The 21753-nt window shown below is 40.0% G+C and overlaps 1 protein-coding gene across 3 annotated transcripts in view; it reads left to right on the forward strand.

Moving 5' to 3' along the window:
• Positions 1-5714: 5714 nt before the first annotated feature.
• FNIP1 (folliculin interacting protein 1) overlaps positions 5715-21753 on the forward strand; it is a 543489-nt gene continuing 527450 nt past the window's right edge. For all 3 annotated transcript variants that reach the window (XR_014173903.1, XM_081936540.1, XM_081936541.1), the window contains exon 1: positions 5715-5925. Coding sequence is in view for 2 of the 3 variants with exons in the window: in XM_081936540.1 (XP_081792666.1) it covers positions 5831-5925 (95 nt within the window). In the remaining variant the exon portion in view is untranslated. The remainder of the gene's footprint in view (positions 5926-21753) is intronic.

The following is a 21753-nucleotide window of genomic DNA, read 5'->3' on the forward strand; positions in this document are numbered from 1 at the left end:
CTGATGGATGTCTTCAGTGGTGTTGACATAAGCACAGCAACATATCCAGCAAGCTTCTGATTCCAGTCAGGAATAATCTGTCCGATGTAGTCCTTCATGGTGTCAGTTCAAATTTTCATCTTACATAATATAACATTGCTAATGAGAGAGTTTGTTCCTATCAAAAGCCCTTGTTTTATAGAATAATAAAAAGTAGCTCTTCAGTTTACCTGAAAAATTAGATGGAAACTATATCATTTATTATAGAGACACATTACTTACAATAGGACTGACTGACATTGTCTTGCATATCAAGTAAAAACTTAGAAGTATGACCAAATCTTGGATTTTAGACATTTGCTGGGGGTTACATTTTGCTTGCAACCCATGACCATCCTTATCTTTTCTCCTATTTAATTGTGACTCATCTAACGTTAAGAGAGTATATAATGTACTATGTGGGAATGCCAAGGACTCTGGCATTGGAGTCTAGTTTTGTACATTCATGCGTAGTTGATATTTCCCTATCTGTATTTCAACTTTGCTTTCCAGGTAATTTGGGGATTTTTGGTGCTCTCTGAGTTTGTTAGTTTTTTTGCACACATTTCATTACCAAACTAGATAACAACATCAATGCTAGTAGGGACTGGGTTTTACTTTCATTTTATATTCTATCGTTTGCCCCATCAAGGAGGAGGAGGAGGAGAACACTCACAACAGTTAAAAAAAAATAGTAGATAAGGTACAGTATAAAAGTAAAGAAAACCTGTAAGATAATGTTTAAAAATCATATTAAAACCATAAAACATGATCAAAGACCAGGTTACTAAAACTTTAATCACATTCAATACATAGCTGGCTCTCCAAGCCTGGTGGGCAAAGCCACGTCTTCAGGACCTCACAAAAGACCAATGGGCAGACGGCAATCTAACTCAGGATTTATAAACATTTCACACAATTGAAATTGAACATACTGTATAAATTCTGCTTTGTTACTAACTTGGAAAAAAATGTTTCAGTTTGTTCGCATATAAGTGTCATTAAGGCTAGATTATTTCTTGTTACAGAGCAGAGAAGACGGGTCTTAATTTCTCTGTTTGAATTTCTTCTTAGAATTAGAGTATTCTAAACTTAGAATAAGGATATTCCAAACTATTTCTCAGGCACAAAAGTAAGGCTTCAATTGCTGACGCAAAAAGAAATGTCTATTTATATTGATTTTCACTGATTTTATAGTCCATCTTTATTATTCTTATAAGCAACTCAAGGTGGCAAACATTCTAATACCTTTCCTCCTATTTTCCTCCATGATAACAACCTTAAGAAGTAAGTAGAGCTGAGAGAGTGTAACTGGCCCAATTATCACCTAGCTGGTTTTCATAGGTAAGGCCGGACTTCAACTCCCAGTTTCTAGCCTGGTGCTTTGAGCACTAGGCCAAACTGGCTTCACTATATAAACTGGAGTGGGGCAGAAAAAGCATTAAATTTGGTGACTGTTATATCTACTACCAAATCTTTACTCTGCCATACAATTTTGATACTCAGCACTATGTTTCGCAGGAGCAAGAAACAGAAAAAACATTGAAATTCTTCTGTTTTACTTTTGACTGACCTCATCATTTTTCATCAACACTAAAGTCCCTTTGCACAACTTCTATTAGTGTGAAATTTGTGCTTCTTCTCCCCTTGTTATTATAACTGCAGATTTTATCACATTCTAGTTTCAAGACAATGAAGTTGTAAGCCATTTTAATTTTTTAAAAAATATAACCCGAAAAACTATCAATTTTCTATCACATTTAGCATGTTTCATCTCTACAAAGTTTAATCTTGACTGCTAATTGACTAAACAGTACATAACCTTAAAATGGCCCATTTTCAAACTTGAATCAGTATATAAGCAGATTAAAAGGTTCATTTACTGTAAGCAGTTTAAAAGATTCTCTAAAATTTAAAAATTTTGTAAAACTTAAACTAAATAAATAAAACTTTGAATGAAAGCTAAACTATAATAGAGAAAAATATGAAAGTTTTGTATACTTGCTTTGTTACTATTATAAAATTATACATGGGGTTCAAAGAAAAAAATGTATAGATATGGTACCAAATCCTTAGTCAGTTTTTCCTTCCTAACTCAATAGAATGTTTTACCTTTTTTCCCCTCCAAGTCACTTTTTAACTTGTTCTCAAGGAAGTGAAGATTATATTATATCAGACTTCTAACAGAACAAAAGGAAGAACTGTGTAGGCCTATGGGTTTTGTTGAGCATCATGGAATCAAAGGTTCTGCTTTCTCTCCCCACCTCCCCCATCTTCCCAGAACCTTAGTTCAGTCACTAGTGTTTTTAATTGACTTCTTGATTCCAACAATGTTTTTGAATTTTTTCTTTCAAGCTATTCTCCTTCCTGGCTTTTTTTTTAATTCTCCTATCAGTCTAATATTTAACTGATGCTTCCTTACAAAGAAGTGGCATAGTTTTAAGTGCAACTATTTATTGGCCCTAGAATGACCATTTCCTTGGTCCTCAAAATATGGGAGAGCTAATTTGATATAGTGGTTAAGGCAGCATCCTAGAAATTGGGAGATAGTTCTAGTCCTGCCTTAGGCCCCAAACAACTAGGTGATCTTGGGCCAATCATTCTTAACCCTAGGAAGGAGGCAATGGTAAACAATGTCTGAAAAATCTTGCCATGATAACTTCAGGGATTTGTTCAGGCAGTCACCAGGAGTCAACAATGACTCAAAAGCACACACCCAAAAGGGATGAAAATACTGGATTAAAGGATTTGGCTTTTTGATCCTTTGAAACTGCATTTAAGGCACATCTCAGCTGTCACCTTCAGTCTATAGAATATATTTTCCCTTCCTTTAACAAATGAACATAGCATAGTTTCTCACATATATATACTTTGAGGAATATCCTAATCATAAAATCAATCTTACATGCCAACTGGTACTAAAATCTTCCAGTCTTTTTCATCACCAAATCAGTAGATTAGAAACCCTCAAGATAAGAATGGCTAGCAATCATGGCTCTTCGGGGACTAGTTTTGTGAGAAGATGAGTGATAGACTTAGTCTTGGCAAAAAGTTAAGAACCACTAAAACCACTCTCCCCACCCATGTCTGGCTTCTTGGACTTAGAGAACAAATGACAAAATATTCTCGTTTCAAAACTGGGAAGTGAGATTGTTCCTCCTAGAAGGTGAACAAATGGGAAAATGGAGAGAAATAAAAAATATGTAACGGTATATAAAGCAAAGGCAGTAAATGTATATGATTTAATTCAAACTAGGAAGAATATTTTTTAATTGTGTCTAAATGTTAAACTAGGATTTTAATGGTGGTTTGTTGAATTACCAAAATAGTGCATCATACTCAATACATATAAGATATATTCATGCAGCTCATCCAAAGGAACACAGAAATATTTTATGTTTATATTTCAGGTGGAAATAATAAGAGAGCTAATGGCTTGATTTGGACTACTTACTGTGAGTATAGTATAGCTTGTATTGTCATTGTACAAAATAAATACAACAAAATATGGTTGTATGATTAGGAATGGCTAAGAGCTTCACCACTTAGTTTTGTCACAAGGTTTTGCATGACGGTGTCTTCCCTGATCAGTACATCATCATCATCTCTGTGCATTCCTATATTTTTCTAAAAGGGCAGCAGCTCCACCTGGAAAGTGTAGCCGTAAAGATATCAAGAAAAGCAACTTCTAAAATTAAGACTCCCATTGGGCCAATTCGGGTATCTGATGTTTGGAACCAGAAAGGGAATATAGATTGTTAATCATTTTACTTTAACTGTAGATGTATTATCAGGGAGGATTTGTGCCTCAATTGCCAAGATGATTTAATTGACTTTTGTCTGTACAGGTAGTCCTTGACCCAGTTGGGACCAGAACTTCCATTACTAAGCAATTTGATTAAGTGAGTGATGCCCAATTTTACAATCTTTTTTTTGCTATGGTTGTTAGTAAATCACATTTTTATTAAGCATACTGAGTTTCCACCACTGAGCTTGCTTGTTGTAAGTTGGTTAGGGAGGTTGTAAATAAGGAATCCTGGGATGTTGCAACCATTGTAAATACATGCTAGTTGCCAAGCATCTGAATTTTGATCACATAATCATGGGGATGCTGCAGTGGAAGTACCACTCACTTTTTTCAGCACCACTGGAACTTTGTTATTAAATGAATGATTGTAAATTGAGGACTACTGTGGTGGTGCAGTGGTTAGAATCCAGATTGTTGGGGACAATATGCTGATTTTTTAAAAACTGCTTGGAGAGGGTTGTAAAGCACTGTGATGCAGTATATAAGTCTTATTGCTATTGGTATATGCCTTGCCTGTAAGGTAGAGGATGAAAGGAAGATCTACAGTAAATGTTGCAACATTAAATATTCTGTTTCCAGCCTTGGCTTCTTCCATGATCCTTGTACCAAGGTTAGGAACTTTTTGTGCATGGGAAGGGAAGTTAACACTTTTGAGAAGGCTCAAAGATGTCACAGTTTTTGTGTGCTGGGATTTTCCATATTTTTCTGGGGTTTCTACACAAATTCTTTTTGGAAACAGCCAGGCAGAGAAAGATGAATAACTCTGATCAATATGGTCATCATGTGTCATTGCTATGGTCAGTCTTAATACATGGCTAGATTCCTGAAAGGCAGACCGCATTTGTGTGGTCCACTACATCCAGAGCTCTATTGCAACACTCGCACCTTGAATCACTGGGTGTGCAGTTTTATCATCGTTGCAACACTCATACCTAGCACACCATTGGTGTAAAGTGTCGTGGAGTGATGGATGGTGATGGAGAAGAGAAGCTAAAGATGTAAGGTCGCTCCTATCTGGTGAAAGGTAGAACTTTCTGGGCAACTCCCCAGTCTCAGTTTCCTTGGAGCAACTTACATTAAATGCTGACGCTTGTGGGATGCCAACAAAGTAGTTTCTTATGGATACCGTCTTTAGCTCTCAAGGGAAAAGCGCTTAGCTTCAATTGCTGGCTCTCTCGCCCATCTTCACTTTTGTTTCCCAACCATCTTGACTTCTTTCCCGGTAATTTGTAACTCAGAGGATTTAGGGGAATGACTTTCATAGCATCCACAATTAATATGTTGGCACAATCAATTTGTAACCGTTTCAGTCAGTTGCTAACGTAAACGAAAGACGCTTCCCCCCCCCCCGCCTTTCATGGCACTTTTGAACTCTGACTTTTAGAACAATGTAACTAGAGGCATCTTCCTGACTGAACAGAACTGAAACGGAGAAGAAAGAGGGTAGGGGTGGAGGGAGTTCCCAGCAACATTACTCAGAATTACGTTTCATGGAGCATTTTTGCCTAGCATTTTTGCCTAGAGCGCTGTTAAGATTTGTGGAACGGATGCTCAGTTGGTCCCGGTTAAGCAAAATTCCCTTGAGCTTTCATGGGATGAACTTAAGCCAATCGGGGCTAAAATTGGCGGAGCAATCCGAATTAATTTGTCTACCCTCCACCACCACCCCCGCGCTCCCCTCCCCCGGTTTCTCTCCACACCAAAACATCCCAGGGCTGCCGCGCCGCCGAGCCAAGCAGGGATACGGTTTTGCCCCACGTGGGTTGGCCCGGCCAGCCAATCCGCGGCCGGGGAAACCCGCGCGAAGCCCCGCCCTCCTCCTCCTCACCTCCCCGCTCCCTCCCGAGCTCTTCAGCCGCGGCTGCTGCAAGTGATTAATTTTTGTCATATGACTGTCACACCGAATGGAGTCGGGTTCGAGGAACTAAGCTGGCTGCCCCAGCTGCGAAAGGGCGATCGCTGCACGGGCTGTTCCCTGCAGGGACGGAGCGTCGCATTCCCAAAATGCCTCCCACACCCACCTTGTTGCAGAAGCTTTTCAACAAAAAGAACGGCTTGCTTTCCCCCGGCAAGGAGTTCAAGGAAGAGGCGGTCTTCAGGTAGGTAGGGGCAGGCGAAAGCCGGGCGAGGCAGCGGCTGCCAGCTCGTCTCCGGCGGGGGAAGCATGCTTGGCTTTTCGCTCTGTTGGCTGCTCAATCGCTTCCTACTGCACCCCAGCAACGGGTGCCTGTGGGGGGGGGGGTGTCGATCCTGTCCCCCACTCCCCTCCCTAGTCCGGGGCAGCCCGAGGGACTCTCCCAGCGCCTTTCCGCCCATCTGGCTTCCCCGAAGAAGCCTGGAGGAGGAGGAGGAGGCGGGCGCGCAGGATTTCTTTCTTGGCAAGCTCTGCGCTGCCTTGGCGCCCGCATCGCCGGGCTCCCTCTCGGGCGGAAATCACACGGATATGAGCCTTCGCTGTGCGCCAAAACTTCGTGCGAAGCTTCTTTCTTCCTCCTCTTCCTCCCCCCCCCCGCCGTCTAAACGCGGTCTCTCCCCCCGCCAAAAAAATCGGCCACATCACGTGCATGCAAAGGCTGCGAAAACTTGGGTTTTACATCACTTTCCGTCGGTTGCCAAAGCCTAAAAGAACCAGAAGGATCCATTCTCCCCTTCTTCTTCTTCTTCTTCTTCTTCTTCTTCTTCTTCTTCTTCTTCTTCTTCTTCTTCTTCTTCTTCTTCTTCTTCTTCTTCTTCTTCTTCTTCTTCTTCTTCTTCTTCTTCTTCTTCTTCTTCTTCTTCTTCTTCTTCTTCTTCTTCTTCTTCTTCTTCTTCTTCTTCTTCTTCTTCTTCTTCTTCTTCATCCTCCTCCTCCTAGTCCCGCTTCGTCTGCCTTTGAAGTTCTCTCTTTTCGCTCTGCATCAGAAGGGATCTCTTCTTCCTTCCACTTGCCCACCGGCTGGTTCGTTTCCTCTTTCCTTCTTCGCCTTGATGCCGCGTATTGACTGAACAGGTTGTTGTTCTTTTTTCCCCTTTTTAAAAAAATCTCTTGGCCGCCTTTGCCAGGAGAAAGGGAGGGTTGAAGTTTGGCCAGAGCCACCTTAAAATGTTAAGGAAGGACAAAAGTCGATGACGGGGTTGCCAGCTTTGGGTAGATTTATGGAGGAATCTCTCCAGGTCCAGTCACAAGACAATCCTGTAAGGCTGCAGGAGCGGGCTAGCAAAGGGATATCTGCCCCTCCCCTCCAATTTTTCCTACCTCTCTTTTTTTCTCACCTGTATCCTGAAGGGCAGCCTTCTCCACCAAACTTTGCCTGTTGAATTGGTCTACACAAGTATTCCATTATTCATAGATGGCCTCATAGATGGGATTGGTAGCTGATTGCTGGAGGCATCAGGTTGGGGAAAGTTGCTTTACAATTTAGGATTATTATTCATTACATTCGATACTTAATCATTCTGCTTTGGGCTGTTGAAGAAAAAGTGGCCTCGTGTATTAGAAACTCAGAGCCTATTATTATCTATTTATGATGCAGCTTAGTCATATGACTATTATTTGCCTAGAGATGACAGTGATAAGGATTGTATTTAGAGTTGAACTGAGCTTCATTCAGTTCAGTCAGTAACTTTGAAGCCTTGCTGTATTGTCCAGCCTTGCCTCCGAACAGGGGCAGGGAAGTGTCAGCTCCGTCCTGTACATATTTCTTGGATCTGAGTGCAACCCTGAATAAGGGTGGACTTATGAACCCTGCTGCATCTCCCGTTCACAATGACTTGGGAGTGAAATAATTCAAAGTACCAATTTGAGCAAAAAGCATTGGTTGTGCTGGGCCAAAGCTTTAAAAATCTAGGATTGGATTGACATTGGCAAGTGGACTTTTGCAGCTAGAAGAGGAATTACTTGCAAAGTTGGAGTTGTAGTATTAAAATATTGGTGCAAGTGAGATTCACTGTGTCTCTACACTTAGGTGCATAAATTACATAACACATTCTTTTCTGCCCTGTGGAAACTGCTATGTTGTTGCTATTGATTTTGACATGTATTTAGCTATTTTTATGACATTCCTACTTAAAACTGGCTACTTGCCTTTCCTTTTATGGTACTCAATCTTTCAGTTTAATTATACGTCAGAACTTAAAATATATAGCCTCAGGGCTATGAGGAACCATTTATCAGCTTTGTTTAATTTTGATTATAGCCATATTGTTATTTTGTTGGCACTGGATGCTAAATTTATTTGAAACTATTCGTAGCATATAAATCTACTGTATTATCTCAGTAAAACTGTCACTGCACTTTTGAAGGATTTTGTGTAGATTAATATATAAACAAGCATCATGGGGTTCCTTCTTAAATTTAAGACACTGCATTTACTTTTATCGTGACTTTTAATTATTTAACTGCCCACTTTGTTAGGAAGACTTTCACTTTAACATCGTACTGTTTAGCATTCACTATATTGATGTGTACAAATAATAAAACAAAATGTACACATGAGCTGTAATAGGTGGCTCAGTGGCTAAGATGTTGAGCTTGTCAATCAGAAAGGTTGGCAGTTTGAATCCCTAGCGTCGCGTAACGGAGTGAGCTCCCATTACTTGTCCCAGCTTCTGCCCATCCAACAGTTTGAAAGCATGTAAAATGCAAATAGAAAAATAGGGACCATCTTTGTTGGGAAGGTAATTTAGTCATGCCAGCTATATAACTACAGAGACATCTTCGGATACTGCGGGCTCTTCAGCTTTGAAACAGAGATGAGCACCATCCCCTAGAGTTGGGAACAACTAGCACATATGTGCGAGGGGAACTTTTACCTTTACCTTACATATGAGCTGTAACCTCTTTGCTTCTCACATTTCCAATCTGAGTTGGATGCCCATCAATTGGCTGTGTCGGCCTGTGATCAAGGTCTTCCAATAAATCTAAAGATCTAGAGCTACAAACTTTGCACTCCCTTATCTAGAAGCAAGTCTCTTGAATTCTGTTGGGCTTTCCCCCCTAAACAGATACAAATAAAACTAATTTAAGTGTTATGAGCAAAACCTAGGTTTCTGAGTGAAATGTTTGTACTTAGAGAAAATTTGAAATGTTGTATTACCACATTTCTGATAAAACTAGTTAGCTCAATATTTGTGCAGCTCAATATTTGAAAATCCATAGAAGGATATGCCAGTATTCTAGTACAGGTGGTCCTTGACTTACAACCATTCGTTTAGTGATTGTTCGAAGTTATAACACTAAAAAGGGGACTTATGATTGGTTCTTACACTTATGACTGTCACACCACATGATCAAAATTTCGGCTCTTGACAACCAGCATTTATTTATGACAATTGCAATGTCCCAGAGTCACAAGATCCTTCCCAGCCAGCTTCCAACAAGCAAAATCAATGGGAGTAGCTGGATTCATTTAACAACCACATGATTCACTTAGTGAGCTCAACTATGGTAGAAAAGGTCATAAAATTGGGCACAGCTCACTTAACAATCACCTTGCTTAGCAATGGAAGTTCTAATTCCAATTGTCGTAAATCGAGGACTACCCATAAGAAGGTATCGAAAGTTAAAGGCTTCCTTTTAATATGCACAATAAAAGTTAAACTTCTAGTTCAAGGGTCAGCAACCCGCGGCTCTGGAGCCGCATGTGGCTCTTTCATCCCTCTGCTGCAGCTCCCTGTCGCCAGTTGGCTCCACAGTTGATAGGGCTTTCGGTTAGAACAGGTAGAGCAAAAAGGACGCTGCACTAGGAGGAGACTCTATGGTGGGGGAACCGGACTTACGGTCAGCAGAGAAAAAAGGATGCCGTGCTAGGAGGAGACTCTATGGTGGGGGAACCGGACTTACGGTCGGCTCCAGAATTGAATGGGGGGCTTCCAGTTAGGACCTTTGGGGCTCTTTGAGTGTTTAATGTAGCCGACCCCTATTCTAGTTAAATAGAATAGTTACGGTTACAGTGTACCTTAGAGCTTATGTTTAATAAGTAGCTTTTTTCATCAATTTAAAAATTGGGAATTTCTTATGACAAATCTAAATAAGCATGCAGTTATCGATGAACAACTGCTTTTGGGGTGGGCCTTGAGGAATCTTCCATGTGTGCTTGTACCTGCAATATTCCTGTTTTAAAGAAGAATGAATATAGTTGTTAACCTGTCCTATATGTTCATAGCCCTAGCTTGTCAACCCTTCATACCTTTCATAGCTTGCTTATGTATGCTGTTTACCTGCAAATTTTGCTCACTGATTATTACCTTCTGTCTTTTTAAGTAGCAGGGTAGCATTTAAGGTGGTGAAATTTTGATACAAGTGAAGCATTCAGAAATTTGGAACGTTTCAAAATCTTGATGGTTATAGAGCTAACAAGGCTCTGAGTAAGGGTGCTGCTGTCAGCACATTTGAAATTGGCAATGCAGATTGTTCTTTTTATTAGTGGAATCTCAAAATAAGGCTATGTATATGTCATTCAGTACACATATTGGTACATGGGTCTATATGTGGAATGGTTTGTTTTAGGTGCAGATCTTTATATGTCATATCCACTTATTCTATCACATGGGTGGAACAGAGTACAGTCACATAATTTCAACAGTCTGTAAATGTTCCCAATTTTTTTTTCATTGTTTGGGATCAGGGGTGGGCTGCTGGCAGTTTTGCAGGGGTTCGTGAGAACCTCTAACTAAGATTCTGTGCAGTTTGGCGAACCCCCAAATCCCACTCCTGGCTGGCTCCTCCTACATGGCCCATTTTGGATGCGGGTAAGTGCAGGGCACACACGGAGGCTCTAGGAGGGAGAAAAACAGGGCTACCGGAAGAGGGCCTCCAGAGCCTGGTGAGGCCATTTTCGCCCTCCTGGAGACTCAAGGAAAACATCCGGAGCCTGGGGAGGGCAAAAAACACCGAACACCCCCCCCCCCGATGTGGTGCAGGAGGCCGACTAGGCCATGTCCACCATGGCCATGGCCACTTAGCAACCAGGCAAAGAACCCCTTGCTAAAAATTTTAAAGCCCACCCCTGTTTGGGATCCTTTAAAACAGCTTTTGGTCAGGCATGAAGGATTCCTCGTGGAAGGGGAAGAAGTAGAAAATTTACTGTGTGAAAATTATACTTGGATGATCATAGATTAGAACCCTTATTAATTCATTCATGTTGGGGATCACCTTGTATGTACACATGTGCCTGTTCACACCTAAACAAGATAGCACAATTTTGCAAGCCAAGTACATCATAGGGAATTAACAAATCAGCAGTTATTGGACATGATAGCTGTAGACATCCCTACTTTTCTGATATTTTCTGATTCTCAGACACTGGGGACAAATCACCATATATTATATGTGCTTTGTCAGAGACATCTAGTTCCTTGTTACTGAAACAGCATGTTGGGATTTTTCCAACCAGATGGACTATAATGGCATTATTGCTCTTAGAATTCCCAGTTGGTAATGCTATCATCTGGAGGACAGTAAATCAGCATAAGTAGCAATAAATTATCTTGGCCTAATCCAACCAGGCAGCACTAATATTCTCTAGGTTTGTGTATAAATATGTGTGTGTGTTTGTGTATTTTTTGCAATATTTACCGTTGATGCCTTGTATTTACTAGTCTGCTTACAACCTGTACATTAACTAATTCACAGATTAAAAGTCCCTGCCTACCACTTGTTCTGTGAAAGGACATATGAATAAGCAACAATGATAATAGTTGTCCATGTGTTTAAGTTCTTTTTTATTTCAAAAGATTGCTTTCTTGAGAAAAGTCGATACCACGTTCTGTTGCTCTTCACAGTGCTGAATGTTTCTAAGCTCACTTTTACTGTAAACTTGTTTTGAATTTAATACATTGAGTATTAAAACTTTCTGCTTTCCTTACCACTATCTAAATCATGTCTTCTAGAAAATTTATATGAGGGTTACATGAGAATATTATTGTTGTTGTTATTATGTGGTTAATCTTTGGTGAGATTCACAGCCTTTGGGGCTGGTTGGTAGCCTAACAGCTCGAGTCCTAACCAAGGACCTAGGAACTGTTAAGGTAACGTCAGTGTATATAAGTTGTTGTTGTTGTTGTTGTTGTTGTTGTTGTGTGGTTAATCTTTGGTGAGATTCACAGCCTTTGGGGCTCAACAGCTTGAGTCCTAATCAAGGACCTAGGAACTGTTAAGGTAACATCGGAGGATATAAGTAGTAGTAGTAGTAGTAGTTGTTGTTGTTGTTGTTTTTATTATTATTATTATTAGGTGATCTGGTGAGATTCACAGCCTTTGTGGCTGGTTGGTAGCTCAACAGCTCGAGTCCTAACCAAGGACCTAGGAACTGTTAAGGTAACGTCGGAGGATATAAACTGTTCCAAGTAGGGTGTTCTTTTATAGAATCAAAATGTTGAAGTCTGATAAATTTAGAATTTCCAAATAGCGAGGTAGTCCTTTAGGTATTGCTCCAAGGGCTCCAATTACAATTGGGACAACACATGATTTATTTTTCCACAGTCTATTATTATTATTATTATTATTATTATTATTATTATTATTATTATTATTATTATTATTATTATTATTATATAATTGTATCACAGCGGCCAGTTGTTTCGCCGGATTTGGCATTGATTACTAGTCGGGCCCCACCCAGGGGGCTAGAACGTCGTAACGTATTTTCATAATATACGTGCAGATCCAAGCAGTGCAGCTTTTTGCATTTGACTTATGGTGATTTTGTCAAGTTTTAACTGTTTTAAATGTAATTCCAGTGCTTTTGGAATAGCTCCCAGTGTGCCGATTACCACTGGAATTACCACTGCTGGTTTGTGCCATAATAGTTGAATTTCAATTTTTAGGTCATGGTATTTCGTGATTTTTTCATGTTACTTCTCGTCGACCCTGCTATCACCTGGTATTGCGATGTCTATGATTGTAACCTTATTTTTCTCAACCAGTGTGATGTCTGGTGTGTTATGCGCCAGTATTTTGTCCATTTGTATACGAAAATCCCATAGGATCTTGACCATCTGATTTTCGGTGACTTTTTCAGGCTTATGTTCCCACCAGTTTGTTGTTTTAATATTATAATTTTGGCACAAATTCCAGTGGATCATTTGTGCTACTGAATTGTGCCGCAATTTATAATCAGTCTGCGCGATTTTTTTACAGCAGCAGAGTATGTGGTCAACAGTTTCATCAACTTCTTTGCAGAGTCTGCATTTGGCATCATCAGAGGATTTTTCGATTTTGGACTTAATGGCATTTGTTCGGATAGCTTGTTCTTGCCCAGCCAGGATTAGTGACTCTTTCTTTCTTTAATGTACTTGTTGTTAACCATAACCAAGTTTTTTCACTGTCCACTTTATCTTTTATTTTTTCCAGAAATTGACCATGCAATGCTTTGTTCTGCCAACTCTCCATTCTTGATTTTATTACATCTTTTCTGTATTCTTGTTTTGTCTGTTGGGCCTTCAATAGATTTTTGTTCTTTACTTCGATTAATAGATGTTCTTGACTTTCTTTTAAATAATCAGCCAGTGCATGTTTTTCTTCTTCAACTATTTGCTTCACTTGTAATAATCCTCTGCCACCTGATTTTCGGGGCAGGTATAGTCTATCAGTGTCACCGCATGGATGTAAACTGTAGTGCATTGTCATTAGTTTCCTGGTTTTTCGGTCCAAAATGTCCAAATCAGCTTGTGTCCAGTTAACTATACCAGCTGTGTATCTTATAACTGGTATTGCTCAGGTATTTATGGCCTTGATTGTATTTCCCCCATTTAATTTAGATTTCAAAATTTTCCTAACTCTGTTGGTGTACTCTCTCCTGACAATAGTTTTTACTTCTCCATGTTTGATGTTATCCAACTGCAGAATGCCTAAGTATTTGTAGGCTTCATTTTCGTTGCATTTAATTAGTTGGCCATTGGGCATTTCAATTCCCTCACACGCAGTGATTTTGCCCCTTTTTATGGATACAGTGGCACATTTTTCCATGCCAAACTGCATTGAAATATCGGTGCTGAATACTCGGACTGTGTTTGTCAATGATTGGATTTCTATTTCTGACTTACCATAGAGTTTCAAATCATCCATATATAATAAATGCGATTTTTTTTCAGCTTCTTTGGCTGTTTGGTAGCCTAATTTCATTTTTTTTAAGATTACCGATAGCGGGATCATCGCGATGATGAAGAGAAGAGGTGAAAGTGAATCACCCTGGAAAATTCCTCGCTTGATATTAACCATTCCGTAGTTCTCATTCCCTACTGCCAACTCGGTTCTCCATTGTTTCATCGCCTTTTCAGTGAAGGATGTAATATTTTTGCTAATGCCAGTTATTTCTAAGCATTTTATGATCCAACTATGTGGCAATGAGTCGAATGCCTTTTTATAATCAACCCAGACCATATTCAAGTTCGTTTTTCTTTTCTTACAATTTTCTAATATCATTTTATCAATCAGGAGCTGATCTTTTGTGCCCCTGCTCCTTCTTTTATTGCCTTTTTGCTCTACTGGTAAGATGTTGTTTGTTTCCAAATAATCCATAATATTATCTGCAATAATGCCTGTGAGTAATTTGAAGGTTGTTGGCAAGCATGTTATTGGTCTGTAGTTTTCAGGTATTGTTGTTGTTGTTGTTGTTGTTATAACAACAAACATACTGTACCTGTAAACAGAGTTAGAAATCATGACCCCGGGTTTACTCTGAGAGTGTTACAGGTAATCCTCAATTTACAATTACAATTCAGCCCACAATTGTGGTTGTTAAGCAAGACACCCATGTGAATGTCTCGTTTAACAATCCCAATCCCAGCTCATTAAGAGACCACGTCAGAGTGCCTCAGACAGTGGGAGAGGCCTTGGGAGGCCTGGTATCCACTGGTACACAAACCTATCACAGTCTGCGAGAACTTGGCTAGATGTCAAATGCAGCTACTATAGAAAGCTACCCAATGAAATATCTCAGAACATCACAAGGAATGTTGCTCATCTTGCAGCATTCTGAGGCTCTTTCTATTTTTCCAAAACATAGTGAAAGCTAGTTTTTTTAGCTCTGCTTTGCATTGGTTGGCCGCACTTGTCAACAGCTACACAGGAAGGAAAAATAAGTGATTTTTAGTGGTCAGTGGGGAGAAGGCCCAAGCCTTCCAGGAGTGGTGGGACAGGAGAAGGCCATGTGCTGGTGAGCTTAACCGGCCGAGGCCTTCCAGCCTGAAGCAGATTTCTGCATTCTGGTGGGGCTAGAAAATTGAGGCCTACCGGTCCATGGGGGAAAGGACTCACTGTACAGTCATAACGATGGGTTGGATCACTACCTAGTGCCCAAATTCTTGTCACATGACTGCAGGGGTGCTGTAATGGTTGGAACTTGAGGAGTGGGTCATATTGTCCTTTCGTTTAGTGTATCATAATTTCAAAAAGTCGCTGAATGACCATAAGTCAAGGACTACTTATATGTATGAATCGTTTAGTATTTTACAACTGAAATGTTAAAACTGCTTAAACATGTTCTATTTTTTAATCCTTTTTAAAAAGCATTCAAAATTGCAAATGTTATTTTCCTGCCATCTGTATTTCCACCCATCTGTCTCTCACCCTGGTTACGATATCGCACAAGAAATTGCATTCTCTAGTTTTTATTAGATATATCCTTCCTTTTGGAGGTAGTGGGGAGACCAAATGCATTTTCTGCTCTATAGCCTTGGTCTTTGTAATGTCAATGTGGCACCGGATTAGCCATTTGTATTGGATTTGAAGTTATTATTCGAGAAAGCATGGAACGGGCAGAAAAGCTGTATAAATCTGGACTGCATTCACTTGGCTGTTTGGTGTCAAAAAAGAGTTTAGCCTGAGATTACAGGTGTGCCGGTTTTATCTTCCATTTTATTTGCACAACCTATGAAATTTGCAAACCTGTGTGGAGGAGCTTTTTACGTCGAAGCCTTTTCATGTACAACTGCCTGCTTCCTGCGCCTCCTACACATCTATGCTGGCCTTTCTAAGAAGCTGGCCATCTGCCTGGCATTCAGGTAACTCCTTTTCAACAGGAATGTAAAGCAGTTCCTTGTGTCTCCCCCAGCTCTCTGGTGTCTACAGAGATCTGGTAAGGCAGGAAGAAAGAGAAAAAAGAATTGTCATTATGTCTGTCATACTAATATAAAGCTTGACTTTTTGATTTATTATTTATTTATTTAGCATATGGCATATCATACTAGGACTAGCAATATAAATTACCATTTCAACTAGATTAGTAGAACCCAATAAAATAGGTCAAAAAGTTCTATGTTCAAATACCAATGTCTAGGCCCTTGATGGCGAATGTATGGCACGCAGCGCCTTCCCTTTGGGCACGCAAGCCGTCACTCCAGTTCAGCTGTGCTGTGCATGCATGCGTGCCTGTCACCAGCCAACTAGTCATTGGGTCTCTGCCCCGCATGCGTGGGGGGGCACATGCGGGGGGCTGGATGCACAGGTGGGGGGACACATGTGCGGGGACTGCGTGCGCATGCATGGGGCCGGGGTGTATGCATGTGGTTATGTGCAAATTGCATTTGGGGGGTTCGGGCTCGTGTACACATGCACGCAATTTGGGCACTTGGTCTGGAAAAAGGTTAGCTATCACTGGTCTAAGCCATCTAACTGTTATATTTTAAAAAAACAGATGCTGGACGATATATGCCCTGAGCTTACAGCTGTACACGATGTGATCTACAGTTTGAAGTAGGCTCCTGCAGTCATACTGAGGGGAGGATACTATACCCCATTTATGCAGAGAGTCCCAACAGATGTTGCGTGTGTGTAAATCCTATTCAGGATTGTCCATTGCCAATGTGGTAGTTCAAAACCTGGCATCTTTTTTGTGGGGTCATTTATATGTCTTCCTATAACAGGGAATTCAGACTTGTTGATTAACAATTATTTAATCAATTTATTTCTTAGGAGGAATTTGTTTACATTTAGATCTTTCACCTCTTTTCATTTCTCTGCCAAAATGCTTGCATGATCCTTTGGCAGACAACAATAAGCATTCTTAGCTGAAACAGGAAAATAGCCCATTTAACATAAAAATAGGAATCTAATACTAAACATAATTTGCCTATCTGTAAATCCTTTGTTACAGATACTCAGGCCTCTTACGCTCCTGAATACTGATTAGCAGATATGCAGATATGCAGGAACAAACTTAACTGAACTCCCTTGCTTTCTTTCTTTGCCTGTATTTTTCTTTGACTTCCATCTTGGCTTATATTGTTCAAAGATAGAGGAACACATTTCCCCAGTCAATTGTATTGGGAACTGACTGGCCTAGTTAAAGAAGCAATTACTATAGCAGAAGATAACTTGGGATTCCTGTTTTGGGGTTTTGTTTGAAAGACTACTAATTAATGACTCAACAAAGGCAGCACAAGGAATTAAGCTGCAGAAATCTACACCTTTAACTTGGAATAAGTCAATTGCACTAAATGGTTCTTGCTTGGAATTCAATTCCTAAGACTGGACTGCATCACAGCTTTTAGCTGCTCTGCCAACTGAGAGTATCAACTTCTAACAACCATCTGATTGTTAGAAGAGCTGAGGCTTTAGTCCAGGACATTTAAAGGATATGACATTGAGGGAGGGTGGCTTTGGCTTCTTTTGTACATCTACAGAGTCAATCCTATAGGAATCTCCCTATCTGAGGATACTGTGTGTCCGTACTGCCTTCTTTCCATTACATCCTGCTTCTCATAGATACAAAGGAAAAGAAGTGACTCATTTCAGCATGCTTTTTGAACTCTGCCAGGCTCTGTGTTGCAGGGAATGTTGTAATGTGTGTCCCTCCAGGCATCTCGCTCTGAGCAAGAGCAAAATCAATGACCCCCAGTGAAGTTAGGGTGAGATGAACTTCTAGAATTCCCAAGGTGCTTGGGAAGGCAGCGCAAGTTGTGGGAAGCAAAAGTGAGGAGCAATGGAGAACTGAACTGATACCCTGAGGTTTCAGATCTCCATCTTCTTCCAGGTAGACCCCATGTGAATTTCTCCTGTGGTTGGCTTCCCTTATTGACCTTCAGGTTCATCCGAATGAATGCATGTGGGATTGTTTAGTCACTGTCCCATTTGCACTGTTACTTTCCTGTCCTGCTTTGGCTGGCTTGAAAGCATTCCCTTTCTGTTGCAAAGCTCTGTAGCTCCCCCACCCCCCTCCGCCCTCTCTCTTTATACTTCGGAAATATTGATAAGGCAGAATATTATATTTTCCTGGATGTGAAAAAGGGAGAAACACATTTTAAACACAGAGTAAATTCCTGCAGCTTCCCCGCTTTGTCAATGGGCCATTAAGAAGGCCAAGCTAGTCCACTTTACATAATAAAGAGTTCTCCCCTTCAGCTCCAGGGGGGATGGCAATGAAGGCAGGATAATATTGCCTTTTACTCAACTGACCACATGGCAGCTGAACTCAATCAAACCTGAATTCAAAACAGCCTAGAGGGTTGCCCCTGCATGGGCCCATGGGAGTCTGACAGCCAATCAGAATACATTTCTTACACAGGAACAGGAAACAGATAGGTGGAGCCGAACAGATTATAAAAATCCCTGCAAGCCCTTCTTCAGTCCTTCTCTTCCCTTCTCTTCTCTTCTCCACCAACATTGAAGCATGTGATCACCTTTGCTGTTCAGGACTCAAGCCATGCGGTCCTGTCCACCATTAAAACCATCTTTCCAAGCAGCCTCCATGTCTCCAGTGTCTTTTTCCCCACTTGGAGCCGAACCCAGAAGGACATTTCTCCCAACACTTCACTTGCAAAATTTCTTCCAAAAAGACTGAATCTAAAGAATTCCCCCCTCTTTTTTTTTTTTTTTTTACAGAAAGAGTCATGGTGGAATGACTTTTTCAAATCATGTACCATCTTCTGTTTCTTTTTAGAACATTGGTTCCATTATCCTTTCTTTTGGATTGAGAGTTTTCTTTTTTTTATATGCTGCTTCTGGATTTGTTTGTTGAAGAAGCAAATAACCAGCTGGATGATTTCATAATTACACAGGATCTCTTATTGCTACATTTAACTGTAGGTGCAAGATCACATGCTTCTGAGTAACTCAAAGAAGGAACTTGCACTTGCTTTTATGGGTGAACATTCTGAATTTGAATTACATTTGATTCACTCCAGTTATAAAAAGCAATTTCTTTTAATTTTGATATTTTTTTAAAAAAACAAATCAGTGTAAGATAAAATGTGCCAAGTTCAGTAAGAGGAAGCAGCTTCTTGTCATTTAGGGTGTGGTTTCCAAGATCACTTGATATGGATTAACTAATCTTAAAACACATTAATCTCTCTTTAGGTTGGGCAAGACAGCTAAAACCTTACTATTTTTTAAAGAAAAAAATTATTGCTTCCCTAGAGAGGGTTATACGAGAATGGTATCTTGTAAGTAGAAACATAGTGTGCTTCTGATTATCGATCACACTACACATTGATTTACTAAAATTATATTTTTGTTTGGTATTAACCTTGTTTGTGTTTTACACAGAGATAACATTTTAAAATGTTATCTCTGTTAACATTTAAGAGTAATCCATCCAAATAAAGCCTTATTACTATGATGGTTTGGGAATATTTATGCTTTACTGAAATCAATTGACTTTATGTCCAGTATAAAATTCTAGATGCATGGCTATATTTCTACCACTGGAATAACATTTGAATCTCAGTACCATCTCTGAGAATAAACCCATACATGATGTGCTAAGCCTCAGTGTGATTTGCTTGATCTTACTACATCCAGGGAAACCAGTCACTGTAATTTGTAAAGCACGTTTATAGCTTAGCGTGGTGTATAAACTCATTGTGCTTCATTCAACAACCTTAGTTAAGCCATGATTTAGATACAATGTTAAGTGAACTTCGTGTTAGGCATTGATTCTCAGAGAACTGAGTTCTACTGACTTCAATTCTATTGACTGCAGTAGTAGTAGCTGTGCATATTCCGTGCTTCCCAAAAGGCAACTGGCCTTTCTTTGTTTTTTCCTTGAAGAACTTCTCTTCTCATCCAAGAAGCTGGTGGGGAATGAAAGAATTTATATTTTTTTTGCAGTCATCTGGTTAAACATCAGTGGGGATTCTCAGTCATCCAGGTCATGGTTGTCCCAAAGGCTCCTCTGGTTGTTAGCACTCTGAAGGTCATTAGCTCACTGAGACTCATTGGGGCCACTTGCGGGGTTTTACCTGTATCCTCAGGGTCATCTGAATCAGAATGCAAGTTGGTGTGGAATTCAGGTGACCCTGAGGGTACAGACAAGCCCCCAAGCAGGGTCAATGACTCTCAGTGAGCTAATGACCAGATGACTGCAAAGAATATCAATCCTCTTATTACCCGTCATTCAGTCATGACAAGAAATTTCTTGGATGAGAATCCGAGACTCTTAAGAGCTATATTAAGAACTGGTCATTTAAAAGAACATCTACTTTTGTTTTTAGCAATAAGTGAATTGCCTTCTTAAGGGGAGAGCCCCTTCTGAATGGAATCTTTAGATCTCAGTGAAGAATGAATATTTCTCTTTCATGCATGTCCCCATGGAAAGTCACAAAACGATGTAGCCAAAACTCAGAACTTTGCATGTACTTAAGTTGCTCTAGTAATATTATAACAACTTCTTCTCCAGTCACTAGAATTACTCAAGAAACCCAGAACATGTCTATAGAGATTCTAAGTCATCCAGGTCATGGTTGACCCAAAGATGCTTCCCAAAATCTAACTGGTCTTTTGTTTTTTCCTTGAAGACATTTTTTTTTCTTGCCAATTTCCATTCAGATCAAAGTTTACAAATTGTAGTAATGTTCAAGGAACTATGGTCATTTTTCCTCCTGACTTTCAGACAATATTTACCCAGATTTTAACCCCTTCTGAGCTTGACTTTAAAAATCTAAAATTGGTACTCGATGTTGCAATTTTCCTCTTCTTTCTACATTTACTTTTTCCTTGTGATGATATTCAGATTTACAGGTAGGAATTCCCATCCCCTCTTCTTTCCATTCCAAATTTTAATGGCAAAATAGGCTCTGGGGAATTTCCTTCCCTTCTTGCACTCATCCACCAACATGCTAGAAATTGAAGTATAATGAAACATTTACTTCTGGGAGGTTCATTTCTCCGTAAATGCTTTTTTGAGGATTAAAATTAATCAGAGCTTTCAACTTAATTACCAATAATTTGTCATTGTATTTAGCTTTAAATCATATGTATATGATAAATAAAGCTACCTGTGTCATAGAGCCAACTCTGCTCTACGAAATCTGGACAGGAGGGAAACTTTCCATTGTTTCTGTCTAAAACTGTTATAAGAATATTGTCTTGCTATTACTTTGAACAATAATCTTACCTAAAGATGGACATTTGTCAAACCCAAACACCTGTTGTGTCTCCAGGAATCTTCCTTCTGACGTATTCTTATGAAATACTGATGATTCTCTGTTATTACTGGCTTGCTTCTACTCAGCTTGGATTCAGCTTCCAAAACATGAAAACAAATAATTTGAAAATAGGTAACAGGGTATTGCAACCAAGAATGGGTTCATTGAGGGGGGAAATGCATCCTACTCCAACAGGCTGGCAATGTTCTCGTTAGTCTGCAGCTTCCTTATCAGTTTGCAGTTGACTTTCATGAAACTATTTCTGCCATAGGATGTCTTGTAAAGGGAAGTAATGACACACAGTCAGCTGCTTGCAGAACAAGATTGTTTCCTTGGTGTTAAACTCAAGTAGGTAGGGTAGGAGTTTTTATTTAAGGCTGCATGCTCTCCTGCAGGGATATAGCTTGCCTGTAGTTAAATTACACCCATTATGATGTATAGAGTTGATCTAATTTGCTAGGAATAGTCAGGGCTGCTGAGAAATGGCACCCTTTAAATTGGACAGTCCTCTAGAAAGGCCTTTTGTACTTTGCATTGCCTGTGCCTTTTAGCAGGGTTTCCCCATTGGGATGAGCAGTACAATG

This window comes from Natrix helvetica, assembly GCF_964273705.1.
Source record: "Natrix helvetica genome assembly, chromosome: 1".
In the NCBI taxonomy this organism is placed as follows: Eukaryota; Metazoa; Chordata; class Lepidosauria; order Squamata; family Natricidae; genus Natrix; species Natrix helvetica.